At 35.9% G+C, this 24,533-nt stretch overlaps 1 protein-coding gene across 1 annotated transcript in view; it reads right to left on the reverse strand.

Annotated features, from left to right (window-relative positions):
- The window catches only part of ERC2 (ELKS/RAB6-interacting/CAST family member 2), a 395,998-nt gene that overhangs the window by 231,219 nt on the left and 140,246 nt on the right, over positions 1-24,533 (reverse strand). Inside the window, exons 10-11 of the mRNA XM_058844563.1 lie at positions 21,629-21,822; positions 4,815-4,950 (exon numbers count right to left, since the gene is read on the reverse strand). Coding sequence (XP_058700546.1) covers positions 4,815-4,950; positions 21,629-21,822 — 330 coding nt within the window. The remainder of the gene's footprint in view (positions 1-4,814; positions 4,951-21,628; positions 21,823-24,533) is intronic.

Raw genomic sequence — 24,533 nt, forward strand, 5'->3', positions numbered from 1 at the left:
GCTTAAATTAGAATTTACCTTTAATACAATAGATCATGATATTAACCTCTTAAAAGGTTGCATTCTGTCACTGCATATGAATTTCAGCACGACTAATACAAAGCTGTGTGTTTATGCAGTGAATTCTCTCCTGCCTTGTGTCAGCTCCATACACTAATGCCTGTCCACATAGCAGTCAGGACTGCTTCCTCTGTCTCTGAACTGATTACACTGCTCTGCTCATTTTTGCTTGCAAGACTTCATCTCACTCCCTAGCTTCCTCTTTTTATTTATATTATAGTATCAAAGCTTTGGAGACAATGCAGTAGGAAATACGCTGCATTAAGAGAAGTCATAGCAAATTCATAGTAATGTCAGATATACCTCATGTTTAGGCCATGCTACTTTATAAAACACAGAAATAACATACAGAAATGTGCAATGTCTTGGGTACATTTGGTATTTTTTGAGCTATTATGAAGTTGAAAATTATATGGCAAAGCACACAGTGACAAATAAAGAAACAAATCCAGGGTGAAGGATTCATGCTGACTAGCTGTGAAACCTCTTGGGAGCTATTTTCAGTGATTAAGACATCAGATATTCACATGACAAGAATCAGAAAGCATTAATAGTAACTAGAGAGTTTTTTTATCTCTTTTGACAGGACTTCCTCCTGATCATGTTTTATTCATTACCTAAATTTCCAGCCAGTACAGAGCTATTGGAATACTGGAACAATTGCCTTGCCTCACTACATCCCATGAAAAAGCACGACTGACAAGCTGAACTGTGCTTAAAAAGTGAGGTATTTACACCTGGAAAACATACATGTGTACACAATCTGTTCCACAGTACTGCAGGCACAAACCATTGATCAAGCTGCCTGTATATGATATTTGAAATCAATGAGCACTACACATTGTCTCATTCAAAAACAATTTTGTTAGTGAAATATCTCTTTTCCGCATGTGGATTTCCAGCCAAAGAAAACGCAAGCTACCTCAAAGAGAATTGTGACAAATTACCTCAAACATTTAAAACATAAGGAGAGTCAAAAACTTAGCCAGCAGAGGAACTGGAAGAAAGGGGGGAAACACCCAGAAGCTGCTGATCAGGGCAGAATAGGGTATTAAACTTATTACCTTTTTTTCAGGTTCATCCCTGCACTTTTTTTGTGATGCATATGCATTGGACAGTTTGCATAGAATTTCCACAAAGCAGTGTTTCTAGACTTAGATCACTTGATACATTACTTCTATGAAAAGCATACTCAGACAAAAGTGTGTATTCAATTCCCTTTGAGGCTATGTCATAAGACACATGGGAATATTATTAGTGCACCCTCTTACTGCTTACTCTAGAGAAACAAAAAGACTTTGTTGTTGTTGTTGTTACAGCAGATTTGAAAATCAGAATCGAAACCAAATGCATTCAAGTTCTCAACATTAAGCAAAGGTTTCCTTTCCCAGTTCTACTGAGGTACTAGTGTTACTGGAAGAAACATTCCACACAAGAAACAATAATCTCAGAGAATAAACAAGTTTCACATATCTAATGTTTCAAGATCCTGTAAAGAGACTGGAAAAATTATGCACAAATCTATGACATGATATCTGTATATTTCTTAGCTCAGTGTTTCTCAAAAAGGCTTATCACTTTTAAGACAGACCAAAAAAAGAGAGAAAAATGAAGTCATGTTAGATACACCATTCTCAAAAAAATTCATGATAAAGTGTTCAAGGTCCAGCTCTCCTGCTGTGATGCTTTGTGTAATATATGACCATCATGTCTGGCAAGATTTGCACAGATCTGCCCTTGATTTGTGTTAGGAAAAAAACAGAAAACCTCACAACTATTCTTCATTCCCAAGAATTAATCTGGCTCCCTGATGTTTCCAATTTTACAGTGATCCAAAGAAGCCCCAAAAACCACACCTGAAGCATCACTCACAATTACAGATGATAGCTGAGGGAGACCAAAGTGAATTTCCTCCCCAGGCATCCTAGAGTACTCTCCATCACATCAGTGGCCCTGGAGTGCTGTGAGATGGGGCCACCAGAGACTCAAACTTGCCCTGCAAGCACTGACACTGGGACATGAACCAGCTCTGAGAGGCTTTTACCTGAAAAGACTGTGAAAAGTGTCACCAAAATACATGATGCTACAATCCTCAGCTACTATCACATACTATGGAAGCTTCCAAGAAACTACAGACTTCTGAACCTCTTCACAGCCATCACAAATCAGATGAACAGCTGAATGGGCAGAGCTTCTGCCCCTGCATGAGCTGTACAGAAAGGCTGGCACTTGATTGTCTTGGCTTGCCCTGAGCAGCCCCTGAGTGGTCCATGGACAGTATTCACTTTCTTATTTCATCTTTTCCACTACTTCCACAAAAGGAACCGAGACTTGGCTGGAGTAAATGGAATTTGACCAGTCTGACTGCTCTTCAGTTCTCAGCTGAGCTTATCATAGCCAGCCAACAGCCAGCTTATCACAGCTAGCCAACAAATACAGTCATGACATCAGGCCAGAGAATTTTAGGATACACTTTTCCCCTAACAGCTCAATACATCATTCACAAATGTAACAACTACACTGTAGACACACGCACTGAGTATTATAAATGCATATAAATGCTGGGTGTTTCCACTAAAAGCAGTAGAAGTTATGAACAGTAAGAAAAAGAAGTCAGGTCCCTGTGGTTTACTAAGATGTTCATTAAAAATTTATTGAAACACCAGCTAATATTGTTTTTAATTAGCAGATGCGTAGTACTCCTAGAATTTTTTTTTCAAAGTTTATCATGTATGTCACATCATTTGTCTCCCCAAAAATGCTGCCTCATTTAAATCCTTAGATCACTGCTTTTATGTTTTACAAATCTCCATGAAGGAGGTAAGGTTTTCCTAAAAAATTATGAAAAATAATTCCTTTCTATACCAAGACTAATTGACTGGAGCTTTAGAATTTGTTTGGCTTTTCAACAAGTCAATCACCTGCTTACCAGATTTATGTAACAAGACTTGATGCTCTCACCTAGCATTTGCAATTACCTTACACATATAAAACAAATAAACTGTAATAAAATAAATAAATCTGTAATGAAAGTGAAAAACTTCAAATAAAAATATTTTCCCATCAGCAGAATAAATGTATATCAGAGTCATGTCACCTTCACTGTGACATGGCAATTTAATGTCAGAACATTTACTTTATTTGCAAGATTCACTACAGTGTTTTTGTAGAGCAATAAAACCTTGCAAAATCTTGCAATCCCAGGGAAACCTCAGGCTTCCATGCACTCTTCAGCATTAAGAAATGCTTGAGAAGGAATAAGTCAAGGAGATGTGGAAATCTTTGACAGAGGAAATACAACAACCATTTGTATCAGCAAACTGATAAGGGCAGCTGATTGCCTTTATGGCAGAAAAGGCAGGATTATTTCTACCAGCAATCCAGCAGCACAGACAACTCAGGCTCCCTTTCTCCTGCTGTTCTTGCACCTACTGGGAATGTAATATATTACCTAATATATATATATATTACTGAAAGTAATGTTGAAGGACATAATTTAAAAATATTGACATTTTAAGGCATAGTAACAAGAAATTACCGTTCTTGGTTAACTCATTTTCATAAACTGTTCTTAGTGCTTTACATGAAGTGAATGGAACAGAAGAACTATACACCAGACAGGTATTTTCTTTCTAAATTCAAGCCATTCAGCCACACTACCTTCGTTTACTAGACCCAATCTCATCTCACAAGTAGAAACCTCCAAGTGTAGCAGTTACATCAGGAACCCTGAGAATGGCTTCTATTCTCTAGTCATCACCCCACTGTAATAGATTTCCAAAACAATACTGAAAAATAATTTATTCTCTTTATTCAACCACTATAATTACAAGTAGCTGCTCAACACTTAAATTTAATTTTGATATATCGTATTGTCAGACCAAATCCTTCACAAGCTTTCATTGCTCTATCCTGTGCAGTGGAATGCACGGTGATGCAATCAGTATGTAATGACCAAGGCTGAAAAGTAAACATAACACCACACAGATGCATAAATAATGTATCATTTCCTGAACTCCATTCTGACATAAGGTTTCACCAACACAAGCTTAAAGAGAGATGTGGTGTTAATTTTTCCATTTTGCATATAGGAACACATGAGAAATACAACCATATGAAGCATGAGAGGGTCAAATTCCATCCACTGGAAATTTTCCAGAAACACATTATATTAACCAGATCGAGGCAAAATTGATATTTTGCACTGTAAATTGCCTATAAACACTGGGCATGGAGACATTGATGTTGTCAACAGAAATCAGCACTTCTCTTCGTGGTTTTTCACAGTCAGATCTCAGAGAATACTTTTTAAGTCAAGCATCAAATTTGTGGCCTTGAATACAAGTTCCCTAGTATGTAATGTATCACTTAAACAGATCAGTTTAAGAACATTCATTTTTCAACCACCTAACTCAGTAACTTACAAACTGTAGAAATTCTCCTGGAATAAGGCTCAAAGTCTATGTGAAATACAGAAGAGATATACTTGAAGCTTTTCTTTCCAACTGTAAGAAAACACAGGTGCTGATGTAGTAACTGTGCAGAGGTCTTCAAATTCTATTGGTTTTTTCCTCACCCTAAACAGCAAATATTTCATGGATACAACTGGGGTGAGCAACGTATCCTCTGGTAGAAAAGGAAGAAACCACCAGCTCTTTGTGGGAACAGATCCATTACACATTCTGGAAGACACACACTGGAACAGAAGTGAATTTTCTTAGAAAACTTTTCAAAAAATTGAGAAATAAACTCACTTGCAAATGTTGAGAGTTGTCGGTCATGTTGTCCTCTCGCCTACGAACTTCTTCCAACAGCTGTGCATTCTTCTTTTTCTCCAGTTGCTGATTGTGCTTCAGATTGGCAACCTTCTTGTTTTGGTCCTTCATATGTCTAAGAATTGCACACACACACCCATTAGTGTTAATGACTGCAATCACCTCTTCTGCAATAGAGATTAATTTTGTGACTATAACACAGGACAACGATTCTCCAGCAGACACAAGCTTTCCAAGCATCACTTATAACAATAAAACTTCATCTTGTTTTCAAGATGGCATATCAAAACAGCTTTCAAGTATAGAACAGTAAAGCAATTATTTGGGTTTACAAGATTTCCCCCTTTTTTATGATTTCTCACAAAAACTCATACATATTCTGAGCTCTGTGCAGAAAAATTGTTGAAAGAGAGATTATCTAACAATCCTTACACATTCTGCATTCAGAAACAATTTTAATAGGGGCTTCAAGGAGCATTAATTTCAAAGGAAGCAGAAGGTGAAGGTGATGACTAATGTACATTGTAAAATTATGTTTTTTAAAACCTGGACTACAAATAGAGTGTTCAGGATTAAAGTGTAATGGGGTAGAAGGTCAGGTCATAAATATGCCATGAAAAATAAAGGATGCCTTTACAAATAGCTTTGTAAATGAAAAAAACGTTTCTATCATTTTTAATAATGGGACTTCTTTCTACAAAAGATAATCAACAAACAAATTTATGAGCTATTCCTAAGGAAATTAAACAATCTTTGCCACCCTTATATGTTTTCTTTTGCTAAGACTGTAGTAATAAAAAATAATTAATTGTTTCAATTTTAATTATCTTTTAGTGTGCTTGTTATTCATTAAGTTACCAGAAGTATTTCTGAGACTTAGCATACACCTTTTTAAGAAAGAAGGCAAACTAATTTTTTTCTGTCAGGTGATGAAAGCATATCTTTGCATAATACTTCCTACCTGCTTGAATTCTTATTTTCCAGACTTTCTTTGACTTGGAGGAATTTTCTCCCTTTTATCTATAAAAAATAAAAGTCACGTGCAAATTCCTAATGAGATCTACTCACTAATCCTATTGTGGCAAATGAAGAGAATATTATTCAATGCCCAAAAGGATCACTGAGAATCACTCCTTTGCTTCTACATCAGAAGCAGTGAAAAAAGTTATAGAATACATTTCTTGCACAAATTTCAGTATGCTAAAGAAATTGGGTCATTCAATATTTACTCCTACCACTGATTTTTTTTTTGTCCTACCAGTTTTTTTTCACTATTAATTTATGCCAAAAAATTAACCATTAATTTGCAATCAATAAATGTGTCATGGTATTAAAAATTCTTAAAAGACACTTCATGTAAAAGTTTGTAAGTACAGCAATTAGAGAAAATCCAATCAATTATAACTAAAAAAAAAAGTGCCATAAACTTGCCCAGGAAAAAAACCCATGGACAACTAGTTTGAATATAGGTTATTTGCTTGCAACTCCAAAAAAATCAGTTCAGTGTCACAAGTCTGTCTCATAATTGTAAGCACAGAGTTACTCAGCATAAAACCAAAATGAATATTGGAAAAAAACTACTTCCACAACTTCATATATAAATGTTCTTGGCAGAAATTTTGGTGGTGTAATATGGCTTTGTGCTGTTGAAACATAAATTGGTTTCCAATCTCATGTTGAGTAAATGATAAATTCATTTACATTTAATCACTGTAAGAAGTTCCATTTTATGCCAATGCTAGCTGCTTCTTTCATCACCCCTACCTCACACAACTTCCCATTTCACCTTCCCTCTAATGCCACACTGAAAAGCAGAACACGGTAAAGCTGCAAAGGGAAAACATCTGGTGCCTGTGATATGCAAAATCTTGAAGAGAAGGAAATAAAAGCTCTGTCATAGACTCTCAGTACCCTGCAACTGGCTACACACCTATGGAAATGAAAAGAGAATGCTACAGTTAAAAAGCCTAGCTGAGGAGGTCTTTTTTAGGCCTGCTTTAAAAGTACTGGGGGAGTTCAGTGCAAAATAAGTGCAAATAAGTACAAAAATATATTTCCCAGCAGCTTTTTTTTTTTTTTTTTTTAAATAGCAAATATAATCCTTGGTTCAGTAGAATTTTTGATTTGCTTGCTCTGCTATGTTTTTATGTGGCTCTTCTGTTTTGAAAATGTTTTTGAATAAAATAGAAGATTAGGATAAGTAAAAAATGTGCATGAGAAATAGAAAAATATTTGGGAACAGCACCCAATCAGCATAAAATATCATATGCCATGACCACCTAGGATATATGATAAAATATCCATATAACTTACTAGTAACAAAGCTGATGTGCACAGTTGAGTCTACATTACTCTATATCATGTGGAATTTCATTTCATTTCATTTGTTCTGCTACACTGCTTGAATTTAAAGCTCTAAGACCACAAAATTCATTAGGCAGAATAAAATAAATAAAAGATTATCACTTAAGAAATATCTTTTTAAAATCTGAAGTTTATATTTCGGGGTCTGGTCAGTAGAATTCCTCTTACCATCACAAGATAATAATTTTCTGCTAATGTAGCATTTTCTGATAGTGTAATTGCCCCAGAGCAGGAAGATGAAATCCACAGCTCTCTCTTTCTCCACATTGTTATACTTCATTTTGAAGTCGAGCATCTATTCTCTTCTAGGGTTAATTTTATTATTTTATTACTATTATTTTTCTATATTTGAGGTTCATTCTTTAACATCTGACCAGACATTACAGTCATCCCAAGCTAGTTAAAACCACCACTCTGCCGCATTTTTGATTTTACAAACTTCATGGAACTGGAGAAGCCAGGCTACAAACCAGTTCTGAAGCTGTGGACTCCAGTCCATAGTACACTGAAGCAGTGCCAACACCACATTTCGCTTAAAGAAATTATTTTCTGAGCTCAAAAACATTTAAGAAACAAAGCAGACTTTAAAAAGCAGCATAGATGACTAACTCTCTGCACAGATGCTTAAAAGTAGGGTTAATGACAGTTTTCAAGATAAATTTACATTTGTTTGTGTCCCTCTGGTTAAAGTCAGTCAGCAACTGTTATAGAATATCGAGCAGCTTAGGAACATTCAAATGTTCCAAAGAAGAAATCCAAAGAATTCAGAGTGAAACTAAACTAATCTTAAAAACAGAGGTAGAATATAAATATATCTTGAATAGTTTAAAATAAAAATAAATTTTAAAAAAAGAAAATTGTAGGGAAATTAGTTCTGTTCTGTTCCAGAATTATGAATTAAAGGATGATATCCTAGGCATCTCCTAACTCTTTAGATAACTCAATATCAGAGAAGCCATATCTAGGCAAACACTCCATGCCACATAAATACTAGATACCAATAATATTGGCAGTTAATAAAGAAAATATGAACACTAGGAAAAATAAAACATCTAAATAAAATCTTATTTTAGTACATTAGACATTCTCTTGCTCCTGAAGAAGAGAAAAAGCTAATATAAAGCAACATACTCTTCTAGAAGCTACCTTACTACTCATTAAATTAAGCTTATTAATTTGTTATACCTAGATTAAGCGATTGCTCTTAACTAAATTCACCTTAGATAAGGTACTCTGTAAAAATCAGCCTCTTACTGAAGCTTTCTGACCTGGGATAATTGTTTATAATCTTTCTCAATAAACAGAATGCTCCAGAGTAACTAATTAGCACCTCAATTGGGAACTAGACTTAAAATCAGGTATCTAAATGACAGCAATGCCTACACCTCTGTTTTCCTGTTTTTCAAGAGAAGTGGCCTCAGAATGCTAGTGCTGGAGTCAGACTGCAGCAGCTCTGACTTCCCTGCTGCTGAAGAACCATCATCTATGACTGCTAAATGTTTAGATACACTTGGTGTATCACAGGTCCAAGCAAGACAGGAAAAGACAAAACATCCCCAAACCCTTTGGCTTTATCTCTTGACATCCAGTCCAAAGGACTTAGAGCCCATCAGTCTTCCTGAGCAAACAGCAAGATGCCCTTACTTCAAATGCATTTTTCATTCTATTTAATCTTTTAACTGAAATGTCCTCAGTGCCATAGAGACCCAGACCCTGGACCAGCAGCAAAACAGTAGCACCACTCAGTTTCTGCTGGTATATAATTGGTATATAATGGAATATAACTGTAATGACTACACTTTAACCATGTTTGGGGCTTTTTCTTGTTCTGGAACTGCACACAAATTGATCTCACAGGTCTAACTATAGGACATTTAGTTCCTTTAGTTCAGCTTTTTAAGACAAATATTAAACACTAAGTTCCTGCATATCCGTGCATAGCATTGAGATGTTATTTTACAGTAGAGCATGTTCTCTAACCTCCAAAGCTTTCATCTCTGATAGCTATAGAAAATCACACTATTTCATTAAATTCCCTGCTTTAATTAGCCACCTGGGTACCTTGGCCACAAAGCTGGTAACGTCAGCCAAAAATAAGCGTTACATGTTAGTACAGCCTTTATTTCACAAAGGGTTTTTTTCCCCACAAAGCATCCAAAAAATGCAGACATGCAAAATACTCCCAAGAGCAAAATATGTAACATTTTCTACAGGAATATGTCCCTGGAATAATTTTAATCACTTTAAACAGCATTGCAATGGGACCAGCTGTCTGCAAGTCAATCAAATAAATTCTACAGTGTTCTAGGAAGCTGTGCTCCTCAGCAAATAAAAGTTAAAAAAATCAGAGTGCAAAGAATGTTTTCAGGGAAACAAGTAAAAAAAGATATCAACTCCAAACCAAACTAACTAGATCTTTTTTATGAAATACAAATTAGTCAAAACAAATAATCTATATAAAATAAAAAATTCTCAAAAATGTGTTTTAAAATTCAATATAGTACATTTGTTTTAAATAAACAAACATCACCCAATGTTCTAGGCAGGCACTGGATAGAATATTACCATCAACATTATTTGAAATTATTATCTCTTTCTCCTTTATAAATAGTCCACACTTTTAGAAAGAATTCATGTATGTGATCAATGAAACAAATCTTAACATCTTCCTAGGCGCTCTGGGTCTCAGCAGTTAGTCATGCAGAAGACCTGATCCTGTAAATCCCAACCATGTGAATGTCCATTCCAAATTACAATACTTCAGTGAGACTCAGTAGAAATATTCAGAGTCCATGCAGGTGCTTCACTGAGTCATGACTAAACCAGCATAAGGGTAATGCTTCAAAATTCACGTCTAATTTAATTGAAATCCAAAAACTAGAATTTTATTGATATAAGCGAGTTAAGTATTGTTTCTGGCATTTTCATGGAATACAAATGCATTTGCTACTACCTATCTATAAACCTGAGAAACAAAGCTGGGTTGGACTCAAAGAGACTAAAATCACCACAAGACATGTTAAGAGGGGTACTGACAGACACATTCCTGACACAAACAAGGACACTGCTTATTCACTTACAGCCCAGAGATGGATTTTTCTGTAGAAAACAAATATTATCAGGATAAGAAAACCTCTACCTGTGAATTTTTAATATAACAAAGACAACAAATCTTGAACAAAGGTAATTTTTTCTAAAAGAAAGCCCTCATGCTTGACTGGTGAATTGATTTAATAAGCTAGACTATAGTCACTGGAAGTTTTATAATATGGTAATAAAAAAACTGAGTGACTTCCTGTGCTGTCATTTGCATGTAAAATTTTCACTCTTTGTTTTTCCATCAAGTCCATAATACCTAAAGAATTATTAATTAGGTTATATGATTTTGATTGAACAAAGGTCATAATTGTTAGTGTCCAAGACATCTTCTAAAATCTGGTGTCTCTCCTTATTCTTAGCTTTTCTTCTTTTTCTTCTGTTAATTCATACAATTATCACACTGGTAACAAATTAAATATCTTATACAAACAAATGAAAGGAACCATCCCAACCATTAAGAAATGAATTGGTCTATTAAATTTAAATATTAAAAGCAGGAATACTCCTACAGTCAAAGACCCTTTAAAAAGCTCACAGATTAATACAGACCACTACATAGGCACTGAGTAATAAAGTGTTTTGAATTTGAATTTATTTCTTCTTAACAGAGAAATAAATAATAAATAAATAAGTATTCCTTGGTTTTGCTAAACATAATCAAAAGAAAACAAACCCCAAAAAATCAAGATTTTTTTTACATGTCTGTTGTCATAAAGGCCACATCACTTGGCAGGAATACTTCATCCCAGATCTCAAGGAATTTCTTTCTTTGCATATCTGCCTAAACTACTGCCATTCTATAGAAGAAAATATACTGTATATCCTGTCTCAGCATTGCCCTTCTTGCTCTCATAATTCCAAAGCAGCAAAACTAGCAGACCTTATTCCCTCTTTTCCTTTTCTCTTTAAAGAACTACATTTTCTCCTCTGTTTCCCACTGAAAAGGAGCAGGAGCAAGACTTCAACTCCCTTTACAATCGCTTACAACACCTAACCTGTGTGACAACATAATCTACAACCCCACAATATTTCATTTTTACAATTGTGCTATTTGATCTTGTAACTAAAAAAAAATATTCTACAGTGGCATAAAGGGAAGTAGCTCAGCTTCCTTAGCATGTCTATTGTCATTTGGGATGAGAAAGCAAGCTTGAGTGGGTGCCCCCTGGAGAGAGGAAATGTTATCAGCCTGTGGCTGGATCTCCCCTGTTCCCAGGAGGGCTAATGGGACGTGAGGGAACTTCCCATAGCAATGAAGCTTCTGAAAACTGAGTAAAATTTTCGTGTTTTTTTAGCGAAAGAATTTGGAATCTGGTAATTCTCTGGCTGATTAACCTTGGCCAAACTGGCTTTATCTTTAGGTAATAAAGGCCACTATTTTCCACACGGCTGAGAAAATACTATCACAAGAAATGAATATTGTCCCTGACTGAAGAGGAATACTTGCTCTTCTTTCTGCCATTGACTTGATGCTCAGACTGTGGCAAACTCCATGTCACAGTTCATCTGCTCATCAGACCTGGGAGGTTCCCCTTTGTGTTCCCTCCACATGTCTTTGACAGAAAGAACTGGAAACAAAATGACCAACACAAACATGGGACAAAAAAAAAGTCATCCAAAGCAAGTAGTATTAAAAAAAAAATAATTAATATCTAAAAAAGAAAAAATTTAATTCATATATCCCTAATTCTCCAGTTGAATGCAAAAAGGCCATCATGCCCAGAACTAGCAGCTAAGAGAAATGAATTTTAGTAAATTCAATGTTTTCATTACATTCCCAGCTCCTATTACTGGTAGGTTACATAGCTATTTCAGTTTCACCCTAAGGAGCAGGCTTGTAGCCCACAGAGACCTGTAGGTCTCAAAAACACTCTTCTTCCAGTTCCCTTAAACTCCCTCCCTCTTCTAAATCTCATCATTTCAATTGCCTAAAGGCTGGCTTCAAGTTTCATAATACTCATATTATGACAATTCTTCGGTGAGACAATTATTTTGCCTCCAAATGCACCACAAGAAAATATTATTGTCCTGGGACAACTGAGAGCTCTGCCTGGTAGAAATAAAGCAAGTGTCACAGAAGTCACTGAAACATTTCTCACCTCAAAGGCAAAAATGTGGGAGGAAGGGCTTTACCTAACACACACTCTGGGAAGTTTTCCAAAATCTTTATTTAAGAACTGTTTAGTCTGACACAGTTCCCTCCAAAGCCCTGGAGAGATGCTAGAAATAACCACGTGAGGATAATGCATGAATGAAAGAGACGTACTAAAATCCTGTTCCAAACTATGGTTCATGTCACTTTGTTTCAACGCAGACCGGCACTGCAACCACGGAAACTCCGACCCAGCGCACTGCACTGCTGCCTTCCTCAGCACATTCCTGCTGGATGACACTTTACATGAACATGTGTGAAATTCATACCAGAAGACTCATCTGTCACACATCTTTCTCATACACCCAGCATTGCCGTGCATTTTCCTCTGATGTACTTCTTTAAAAAAAAAGAAAAAAGAAAAAGCACTGCTGATGACAGCACACTAGATGAGAAGGATATTTGATCTGATTTAATATGGCAATTGCTTGCTCAGCTATTATTTTAATTGAGACCATTAGCAATAACTGTAACCAGTTACTGGAAATAATTTGTTGCCTGAAATTTGCAACCAAGAAGTTGCAGCCCTGCTACTGGTCCATCAAGTCCTTCCCAGCTGTAGTCCAGAAAAGTTTCTCTTTAAAATACCAAACTAACAAAGCATCTCCACACAAACAAACAAAAAAACATAAAAAAAAGCTCCACCACCTCCTGACTCTCCAGTTTTTCTCTGCATCCACTGCTCCACAGCATGTCCAGCCCAGCCTGACAGCAATCAGGATCACATCTCCTCTGCAGCACTCCACATTTCATTGCAATTTCCTTCTGGATCAAATCTTTTGACTGCAACTCCTGGCTCACCCTAGAAGTTCTCAGGATCAATCCAGCCATTACCATCCAACACATAAATCAAGTTTTCCATACTTTTGCAGTAACTTCTTCAGACCCCCAAATAAATCAGGTACACTTTGTATGACTCTTATTTAGACATACAAACTTCCCCTTATTATAACTTCAGATCAGAGCACCATCACGTTGCCCAGGCATGTTGCTCCTGCAAACTGTGAAAGCAAACAATATGAGTGGAAGGAGTGGTTCCACCAACAACCCAATTCCTAAATTTAGTGCCCCTGTCTCCTTTCAGTGACAGCTTTTGGAGGGCAAGCTGTGCTATCTCACAATGATTCTTCACTCACACGCCCCTCCACCATGCACAGGGAATCCTGACAGCATTGAGCCCAGGCAGTCACCAAGCTCCCCAGGGAATGCTCTGGGGCTATTCATGAACAGGTTCAAGAGGTAAAGAAATCTGCCCTCCAGATCTTGCCCCTGAGGAAAACTCATGGAGGCAGCAGGTCTGGAGAAGCATAAGAAATATTGATTTCTTGAACCAGTAATCGTGAAAGGGAAGAGTGACAGCTCCTTCTGTTCTCTCTTCCCCTACACAGAGTTGTGGTGTCACATCCAACCAAATCCAAAGTTGATATTTTTCCTTCAGCGAGGCAGAGCTCTTTCCTCCTCACATCACTTCATTCTGCATTCTTACTTTACAGAGTATTTACCCTCCAAATCAAATCTCAAAAAAAGCAGATCACTGAGAAATTACAAAATATTCTTCCTTATTTAAATAATTCCTTTCTACTTTAACCTTTGCATGGTTTTTCAGCAAACTGAAAGGGAAAGTACAGAACAATGCTGACAAATTCAGTAGTGAGTGGGATGAAATTGAACAAGAGTGCATCATCTTGTCCCAGGGCTCTGTTTGTATCTTTCTATTGTTCACTGCTTATTTTGTAATATAATATTTTCTTTTTTTCCCCTTTAAAGAAGAATACCAAAGAAATAAACTTTCTACTTGATTATTTCTTTAAAAATTAAATTTACAAAAGTTTAAAACCACACATAGAATCAGATAAATTGAAATAATCTCATCTCAAAATGTCATCTCTTTCAAATTGTTTAAATGCTAAAACATTGGTTTTGCATATGTAGCAAATAGACTAAAAGAGAATGACATGTCAGCAATCTGCCTGTTATCCAACGTGACAACTATGTTTCTCACTCAGAATAACCAGTCTCTCAGAAGAGTAATGTATATCACGGATTCTCTCAGTTTTCAGTAGTACACTATCTCAATTTCTCCAGGGAAATTATCTTTGAACAACATATCACTCTGCCCTTGGAACCATCAAACTGACATTTGACAAAACTGTGGACGGCTTGGAGGTTAAATTTAAAACTCCATTGAACCTTCCCTTGCACATCTCACTGCGCTCTGGCCTCCCACAGAAACAATTCGGAAGGCCAACATCAGAGCTGGTGGGAAACTTTCTAGCACTGGTCAGTAGAGTTCACATGGAAAAAATATCCATCTCCTCCTTATCTGCAGATAGAAAAGTTTGGGGAGTATAAAAAATGCTGTAACCTGCAGGTGTGGGGATGTCAATGTACTGATGGTTGTACTCAGAATATTTTTGTCTTTTACAAGCAGGTGCACATGGGGGCATTATGCCAATGTGTTGGATTATTTTGTTGTCATCAGTATCAATAGCCTACCATGTCATGGAACAGAGGCAGCATTTTTCTAACCATGGAAACCTTATAGGAGTATGGATGGCTAAAATGACAGCTAAGACCATACTGACCAGCAGAAATTATGGAAATTAATAGATCTGTTTCTTAAATTAAGCTTTGACCTTAATGAAGATTCAAGCTGAGAAAACGTAACACTTCACTGAATTCCCACAATAAATTCTAATCGTACTGTACAAGTTATCTGGGACTCTAGGGATGGAAGTTGGCAGAGTAATGAGGACAGTTTGCTTCAACAAGGTCAGTTGGTTTTTTAGGTCAATAAAACATAACAGAAATTGCACCTCCAACTGCTGAACAAATGTTTCTGCATACCAATCATTGAATTCCAGTGAAATCAACCATAATGTCAACCACATAGCATAATAATACCTTTCTTTAAGGTCTCTTGAGCTAGAGAGATTTTCAATCAATGATGAGTATGCTGTGATAGAAATGCAAAGTGGTTACATTCAGACAATAATTTCATCATGGCCAATTCCATAATAAATACATTCAATTAACTTCTGGAAGAAAGAAAGATTCTGAAAATAAATTCTTGAAGTATTTTCACAATCTGCATGTAATAACTATCCCTTCAAGCACATAAAAAAGTCTTGAAGTGGATAGACAGTAAATTTAGAGTTCATCTAAGTCTTTACTTCAATCAATAAGCCTCAAATTTCAGAAACAAACCTTTTCAGCTGGAAAGTAACTTGTGATTGTAACATGTACTAAAGTACATCAGGGGGAAAAAAGTCTTGTCAATCTTTTTGCAATGGGCCATCTTTAGCTGTACAGTTTGAAGGCATCCCTGTCAGAGACTTCTCTGACATGTCTGAACTGTGAAACATGAATTGTGCTTGGTTTTGAGGCTGAGACCAAAACTTTCCCAAGAGAAAACATCAAAAAGATGTTTTAAGACTTTGCTAACTTACAATTTACAGCCACCCATAAGCATGAGAAAGAAAATTAACATCAAGTGCTACTAAGAGAAAAAAATGTCAACTTGATCAATTTTTACTTCCAACAAGCAACACAAGACATGTTATACTTGAAAAGTTTACTCAGAAACAGTGTGCAAACAGCTAAACTAATCTACAACCTGGAAGAATTTATACACAAGCCTGACTAGATGAGGTTACATACAAACACAGCATAAAAACACATACAGACAACTCCTTTAAAGTTATGTGCTTGTCCAGAATCTGGGCAGCAAAACCAGCTAAAAGTCTCTGAACCACTGCAACTGTTCATACTCTGTAAGCAGTAAAAGGGGCAATGGCAAAGTATTAAGAATAAGTCTCTGATCTTAGGTATAAATCTCTCTGCATACAATTGTCACTGTTCATTACCTGCTGGGTTGGGTTATCTACCAAAAAATTATTCCCAATGTTGAACTCTCAAAACAAAGACAACATAAGCAAAACCAAAAGAAGAAAAAAATCTTCACACAAAACAACATATGAATTGAATATGTTGTTGATAAGCATTTTTTTTTCTTATAGGCGTTTAAGAAAAAATATTCATTTACTGGAAAGTTTCTGGTCTAGAAATGAAATGACCAAAAACTTCACAATAGGGACAAGTAGAATAAAAACAACAAAACACAAACAGAAGTTAATAATGTGGAATCAAAACAACTAAATAAATGAAGCATCAATGAAAACCTTCATTGTGGAAGGAGCATTAAGTAGGAGAGCAGAAAATACTGACCTGGAAGTCAAGCTGGTTGGAGTAGGGATGAAAGCAGCAGTTTGGAGGAAAACAGATAGGGAGGAAGACAGCAAAAGAGAATAAAGGTAGGAACACATTAGTTCTTTAAAAATATAACAAGCAGATGTTATATTAGCAGATTATTAGGGAAAAAAAAAAGAAAGAAAAAAAATAAAGGGAAGGGAAGGGAAAGCAAGAACTAAAATGAAATTTCTGCAGAGCTATATCCTTCCTGTGTACTGAAGAAAACAAACTTTAAATCAAAAGGCCATCTTGTCACTGGTGGACAGTGGAAAGACATCCATATTTATAACCATCCAATTCCAAATTCATATAAACACCAAATAGAACAAATAAATTGGATGAACATTGGCAGTGTTTGCTGCCACACAAACATCTCATCATATGCCACAAAGTCTTTCATTGGAACTATCATAGGCTGGTGACCCTCATTCATCAAGTCTTCCAATGGAAGTTAAAACAGCTAAACAATTTGGCAACTTGTTCAAAGGTATTTAGAAGTTCACAAAGCACTGTAGCTAATAATCAAAGATGAAGATTTGACACCCCACACAACCCAGGAAATGCAGCCCCTTCCAATGCTGACAGAAAATTTTTAATTCAGTATGAAGAAGAGAATTAACACTTCAGCATTGAAAATACTCTGATTTTTGATAACTTTGCTTGTTTAAATATACCTAACACACCCTTCTCAAATAAGGAAGGCAAAAACAATCCCCACCCAGCTAGACTAGTCCTGAAATCTGTCCCTGACACACAGTACTTTGTGCATTTAGGAAAAGGAGCATATTTAACAGCCATAAAAGTACTTTTTTTTAAAATGCAGTTATTCCACATGCTGATGTTTTGTCTCTTGTGCCATGACTTGTCACTGCTGTGTGGACTTACCTTCATTAGAATTCAAATCCAAATCAATTCAGAATGAGTTAATTGTAGTCTGAATACCCCAAGAGCTTGAATACACATCTATAGTGTTACATACCCCCTGCATATGAGAAGTCGGTAACAAAAAAACCCAAAACTTCTTGGTTAAGAACAAACAGGTTTGTCCCATAGTTAATATAATATTTTTAAATGGACTTTTATATAGTTGCCATCCTTGCTGAGAAGCTACACTTAGCCAAACATGACCAACTATCTCACATATCACTGGAGAAAAGTGGATCCAAGGTTTTGCGATCTTCACTTCGTCATTACTTCCTTTCTCTTTTCAATCTAAATTTACCAATGGATAATTTATACTGTATTATGTGCCAGTGCTCTTTTACTGAAATCACCCTTCTTTCCCAGCAGTGCTTACCCCTTCCCACATATATACAGAACAAGCATCTCTACCCAGCTTTGTTTGGCCAGAGAAATAAACCACTGTTCCTTAGACTCCTCCTGTGTCATGAGCACTTCATTCCTCCTTACCAGCCTTCTCTGCACCTGTTTCCAGTTTTAATTCAAATTCCTGGCATATGACTGATGAGAAGTACACAGCAGTGTTCCACATAGAGCCTTGCCAGCACCTGATGACATTAATACCTTCCTATCCTTACTGCAGGTATTCATTCTGACATACCAGGATTCACTCCTCATTCTTTACATCTCTGCTTCATTATTCAGATGGTTCATAATGACACAGCCAGAAGAAAATTCACCCAATCTTTCTTTTCCTGAACTGTAGTCAAGGATATTCTTAGTTTATATCAGGCAGCCTTACTGGTCCTAACTTCACAAACATGCATTTTATGCCATTGTATTTCACCTCATTTAGTTATTCAAACTATCACATTTCATAAATATACTTCTCATTTTAACACCATTAATAAAACCTTTAAACAATGTACTCCTTCAATCCTGACAGTTCTGTTTCAGCTTCAGCTCCCTCTCCTTGGTGAGGCTCTTTGCATTAAAACTTGAGATGATCACTGTCTTATCCAGTTTCATTTACATTATTAAAAAAACCCACAGAAATAAAAACAAAAAAACCCTGAACCACATTTCCTTCATCAAGAAAACCAGAGAAAAACAGCAAGCTAAGTTTAACTAAAGCACATTAAGCATTAAATGTAACATCTTGCATTTAATTTTAAACTTTTTTTAATTATAAACAGATAAATTGTGAAAATTGTAATAAAAGTTATCAAATAGCTTTAGCATAGAAGAAGGAGGTGGTTCTCCTGTGTAGTAATAAGTAACTGTAAAATTCAAAGTTAATACAGAGAGAGACATATAAAAAACAGATTAATGTGATTTTATAGGAGCAATAATATTAATCTGAAGTGATGACGCTCAGGAGTGTGATAGTTTCTGAGCCAAGAAAATAACTTTAAAACCAAAAGAATTACCATTCATATGAAGACTTCATAATTATGAGTAATGTTCATCTGCCAAGTAGAACACATTTATAAATTTAACTGCCCATATCTCAAAACAGATATTTCTACCCAAGTATTTGACACTTTGTGTGTCGATACTTTCTGACTAGTGAATGTTAGTATTCATCATCTTGTTTTAATTTTTGTTTGAATTTGTAAATGATAACTTCATTACATCAATTTTTACTTTTCAAACTTATTTATACAAGCATACCCCATTATGTTGAAGAATTCATATGTGAATATAATAAATATTGTGAGGATACCACAGCTTGCAATAGTCTAGATTATCACTTCCTCAGAAATTTATGTTGATATATTTTGAAAATTTACGTGGCTGCAATTATCTTGCAATGTAATGATGTTGGCATAGCAGTGAACATGGGTCCCAGCAAGCTATGAATGAATAAATGCATTTTAACATCACATTCATTTTCACACAGGGCCCTGGAGATGCCCTTGCATCTGAAGTTTGAGGAAATGTCAAATAACTTGCTAAAGCTCCATAACAAAGTTTAACCACTCCATCACATTCTGTGTACAGTTCATCCTCTTCAAAAGTCTGTGTTCACTCAGCAGTACCACATTATTTTCTGAAAAGTTATTTCAGGGTCAACACCCTCATAACAATAACAGATTTTGGTGTTTCAAAACTTCACTGCTAAGGGTATAACAAATTTGAAAATAAAATTAATACAAAAAGAGAAAATTCTCTCCATTGCATCACCCACTGCAGGATTCTCAGACAATAAGAACAGATTATTTGCTGATAGTGCTGTATCAGTATCTCTGAACCTCTTAGATCCTTGTATCTTTGTAATTGTTGTTTTGTAACCAATAATTCTCAATTCAAATTAATTTACCGCTCTTTATCAAATCTTTATCTCTTTTTACATAAACTGTTTAAATCAAATTAACATTTCAAGAAATTTGAGATCAAAATCTCCAGTACTTCATGATCACAGTTTAATTTTGTCATTTTAATAGTCAAACATTCAACACGTTCATGATTGCTGTCTAACGAAGGTCTTAAGATTATTCTCTTGAACAAAAGATTCCTGTGCCTACCAGTGAGTCTGGTGTCACATAATAAATAATTCACTTTTACAGTGCAAGGAGGGGATCAGGTCCTGTTTACACCTGGTGCTCACACCTGGAGTTGCTGCATTACAAGCGTGGGTCTGTCACTGCCCCTCAGCCCCTACACCACTGCATGGAACAGGCAGCACTTTCTCACCCACACAAAGCTCCTAACTGTGGTATCTTTTCCAGTGTGCTGCTTTAGGACTTTGGAGAGTGTAGGCAGAGCTCACAGGCACAGTGAACAAAGTGACCACTCTTGATTACTCGCTTCCTCTGGGACCTCCTTTACAGATTAAAATAGGTGCAAACACTTGAGTATTCTAAACTCTGATGTGGTGAGAGAGACAATTGCCAATTGAAGTTGTCCTTATGTAAATAATCAGTTCTATTTTAAATAAAAATCTTCTCTCACTTTGAATTTGAGGTTTCCATTCTCATAACACTTAACCATTACTAAACTTTACCAGACATCTGCAAAAAGTAACAAATTTTGGCAGCAGGTAGCTCTGAAGGTTGATGTCATCCTCAGTAAAAGGATCCTTACATCCTACACGTCCTTATTTCCATGCTGGCTGTTTTCTGCCCCCCAAGGTAACTAAAACTTCTGACATGTTCCTCTCTTTAATGGTAATTCTCCCTAATGGGTGTTCTGTCTTGACTGTAACTGTAACAGTGATCACAAAAATGAAATCACTTAAACTTCTTTTTCGGAACCATGAAACAGTTTTCTTCTGACTTGATCACAATCAAACAATTATATAAATTATTTGAAAACTCAGAATTCCTTCTTTCATTCATGCAAGAGTGTCTAATTAAAGGAAGAGAATAAAGAAAACTGATCAATCAAACAAATAGCAGGACACCAGATGGGAGAAGGTCCCAAGGTCCATTTAATTACAAAGGGCATGAGACAAATCCCAAAACCCTCCTCTCTCCATTATGGAAAGCTTCTACAACCTTCCCAGAAACAAGACAATCGTTGCCTGGTCAACATCAGAAAATGCTCCTTTGAAGCAAACAAAGACTATGGGAACACTGAGAAATAGTTACAACTACTATGAAATAGTCATGAGACGGGTTAGAAATACTTACCAATGCTTTTCTTACTTACAGGACCTCTGAGAATGACTGGTGATGCTCACACTTGAAGAAACATGGGGGGATAGGCCTGATTCACCAGTTACTAAAAGACAGGCTTGTTCCCCATCATGGTTTTCTGGGGGGTTGTTTGTGCCTGTAAATTGCACATGACTTTTCCTATATATGTTTGTTTCATGAAGAGTATTAAAAAACAGAAACCTTAAATTTTTCCAAGTCAGCCAGCAGGAAATGCAGTTCTCAAGCAGCCCTTTTTTGTTCTTTTACAAAGCAAAACAAATATTCTCTTAAAAAAACATACTTTGCTTTGAACGTCTCTGATTCTGAAAAGAAGATCAAGTAAGCAAAAATGCTGCTCAATGTAAGACAAATAATACAAAAATTACCTTTCTAACTCAGCAATTTTCTTATCTTTGTCATTCTTCTCATTCTCTACTTCCTTGAGTATTTCTAGAAGTCTGTCAACCTCAGCCTGAGCTTTGCCACATTCTTCTCTATAGTATGATGCCTCTTTGTCGAGCTGTTTCATTCTGTCTGCAAATTCTGGATTCATCCGTGCCTCCTCTTCAGCTTCATGAGCCTTCAGAATCAATATTTCAAAAAAGATAAGGATGACAGTAACTTAAAGAGCTTTAAGAGCTTTACTTCTTCAGTCTCAGAGTTCAAGTTTTCATTAAAAAGGATTATGGGTATTCCTGTCTGATGATGCTTTTCTACAGATAATAAAATTATAAACACATAGATAATAGATTATAAAAATAAATTAAAATATCTATGTAGTCAAATTTTATCATCTTGAAAGGGGAGGGGATTTATTAAGGGTGTTTTTACATATTAAAGTGACCCCATTTTAAAGCTGCTTTTTCAAATTTAGAAAAAACTCACCTTGTAATTCATTAAATTCACATTAAGATAAGTGTGGTTTAAATATGTAGGCAATTTCTTAACAAATCATATTGTCTTTCCCTATATATAAACACACACACTTTGTCCATGTATAAATATACAAACACAGATACATACATACATATTGTATATGTCTGTATCACCAGATGTCTCAAATGCAGTTTGATAAAAAGAATTTAAAATAAAGAAATCGTTTATAATGCAGAGGTGAACTTAAAAGATGAATCAATAAACTAAAAAGCTGTTTTCAGCAGACAAATTACCCAATAATCCTTTTTATCTTATCATTAATACTTAACCTGAAACATCAGAGGAACAAACCCGTTGGTGAAAACAGCACAAACCTGGCAAACACATGCATGGATGGGTGGCAGTTTCACAGACAAGAGAGAACGCAATGAAAACAACAACAGTGCAGAGCCCAGCCCAACTCCCATCAAACCTAATGGCAAAAACCCAATTAACTTCAATGGGAGCATGACCTGGCAGCGAGTGCTTTAAACTGTTGGCTGGAATAATCACAGACAGATGGAAACAACGATGCACTGCAATGCTTAGCCTACCCCTTGCTTCCCATTATTCCTAATTGGCATCTTGAAAGAGCAGGCAAGGAAAAAACAAGTCGTTTAAGGCAGTGCACATTAAACATAGAAAATTCAGGTAACAAACAGGATTTTTACAGAAGTTCATGATATTCAGAACTGGAGGTCCTCCAACCATCTTAGTATGCAGAGAAGACGTAGACTTAATTATCCTTCTTAATTTCAGGGAATGGACAATGCAAGCAAGCAATGAAAGAAATGTAGATCAAAATGAAGCATGCATGTTTGGGAAAGGATCAATATAAACTACAGATACTTGAAGGTCCATACTCTTTGCAATGGTTAAAATTTTCTGTATAAATAAAGAACAAGTCTGAGTTTACTATAAATACAACAAAAAAATTGAAATTAGTAGGGAAGAAACTTAGGGTGTTTGCATGTAACATATCATTTAAGCATGAGGATAATAAGGAAAACATAGTAGATTTGACATGTTATTTATCCTACTTTGAGGTTTTTATTCAGAAAAAGTATTTCATCACAGAAAAAAAAGCTAAGGGAATGACACGAGGAGCCTAAAAACCCTACTGACGTTGCTCTTCAGAATTTCTGTTTTGATACATGCTCCAGTCCTGAATTCCATGCAGATGCAGGACTTTTTAAACCCAGAACTTGTTTCAAGGTAACATTCAAGGAGTATCTTGATTTTGTATCTTAAGTATCTTAATTTTGAGTGAGATGCCAGCAACAGATTCCTTTTCAGGTTCGTAATCTTCCTTAATAATAAACTTGGATTTCTTTTATACCCATTGTTAATTGTATCAAGAAATTTACTTTCAACTGAAAGTAAACAATTGACTGAAGGCCAATTATCTGAGAAAACACTTTGATTGTCCACCAGAGCTATTACAATATACACTTTTCTATCATTATGTAATTTTGACAGGAATAAATTAATTCCATAAGTAAATTCACTCTAAAAAAAGAAATACAGCTCCCATCTTCAAGATACTAAGAAACTCACACAAAAAGCATATTGTTCCCTATTCATCAGATGTCTCCTCCTCTCCCAAGGATAAATCCAGAATTTCAGTTTCTCTCTGAAGGCTATTGCTCTTTCATGTAGCTCCCTGTCACCTTTCTGTCCCTTCCCTTTGGTACACAATTAATTACATAACAGCCATCATTTCATAAAGAGGAAAAAGACCCACCTTCCTTCCTCTAAGCAGTCTTCACTTCAGCATAAAGTCTCAGCTTCAGCCCAAATGTTTTTTTCCCCGTGTCCCTCTACCCTTCTCATACCCCAGGGCAAGAAGCAATGCAGATGGGAGAGAGAAGCCTGTCTCTTTTTTATGTTTTATTGACACATTGCACTTTCTACAAGGAAAATACATAACTGGGCAAGAACATGATAGCGTCATCAATGCACAGGTGTCAAAATGTTCTACTACCATGGAGCATTCTTGTCACACAGCAGCTCAGAAATTACTGAGCTGAGTATTTGAGTATTAGTAAATACTCAAAAAATTATCTGCTGCATAGCTGATAAGCAAATCATCACCTGAAATAATAGATTTTCAGTTTAGCCCTTTAAATCTTTGCTCAACAGTCTGCTAAGGAATTCAACATTAAGCTGAAAAAATATTTTCAGTTCTTGTGTTTTCTGTGGTACTCATGCTGTTGTATATTTGTGGGATGTGTTTTTGGAAAATTCTCCTGCACAAACTGGGTCACTGCATTTCCCCAACATGAAGTGGAACTTCTAAAGTATGATTAAATGTGATTAAGCATCCAACCAATATCACATATAAATCAATGTAAGCATTCAGTTTCTACAAGGTTA

Source organism: Poecile atricapillus, chromosome 9, assembly GCF_030490865.1.
Source record: "Poecile atricapillus isolate bPoeAtr1 chromosome 9, bPoeAtr1.hap1, whole genome shotgun sequence".
Classification (NCBI taxonomy): Eukaryota; Metazoa; Chordata; class Aves; order Passeriformes; family Paridae; genus Poecile; species Poecile atricapillus.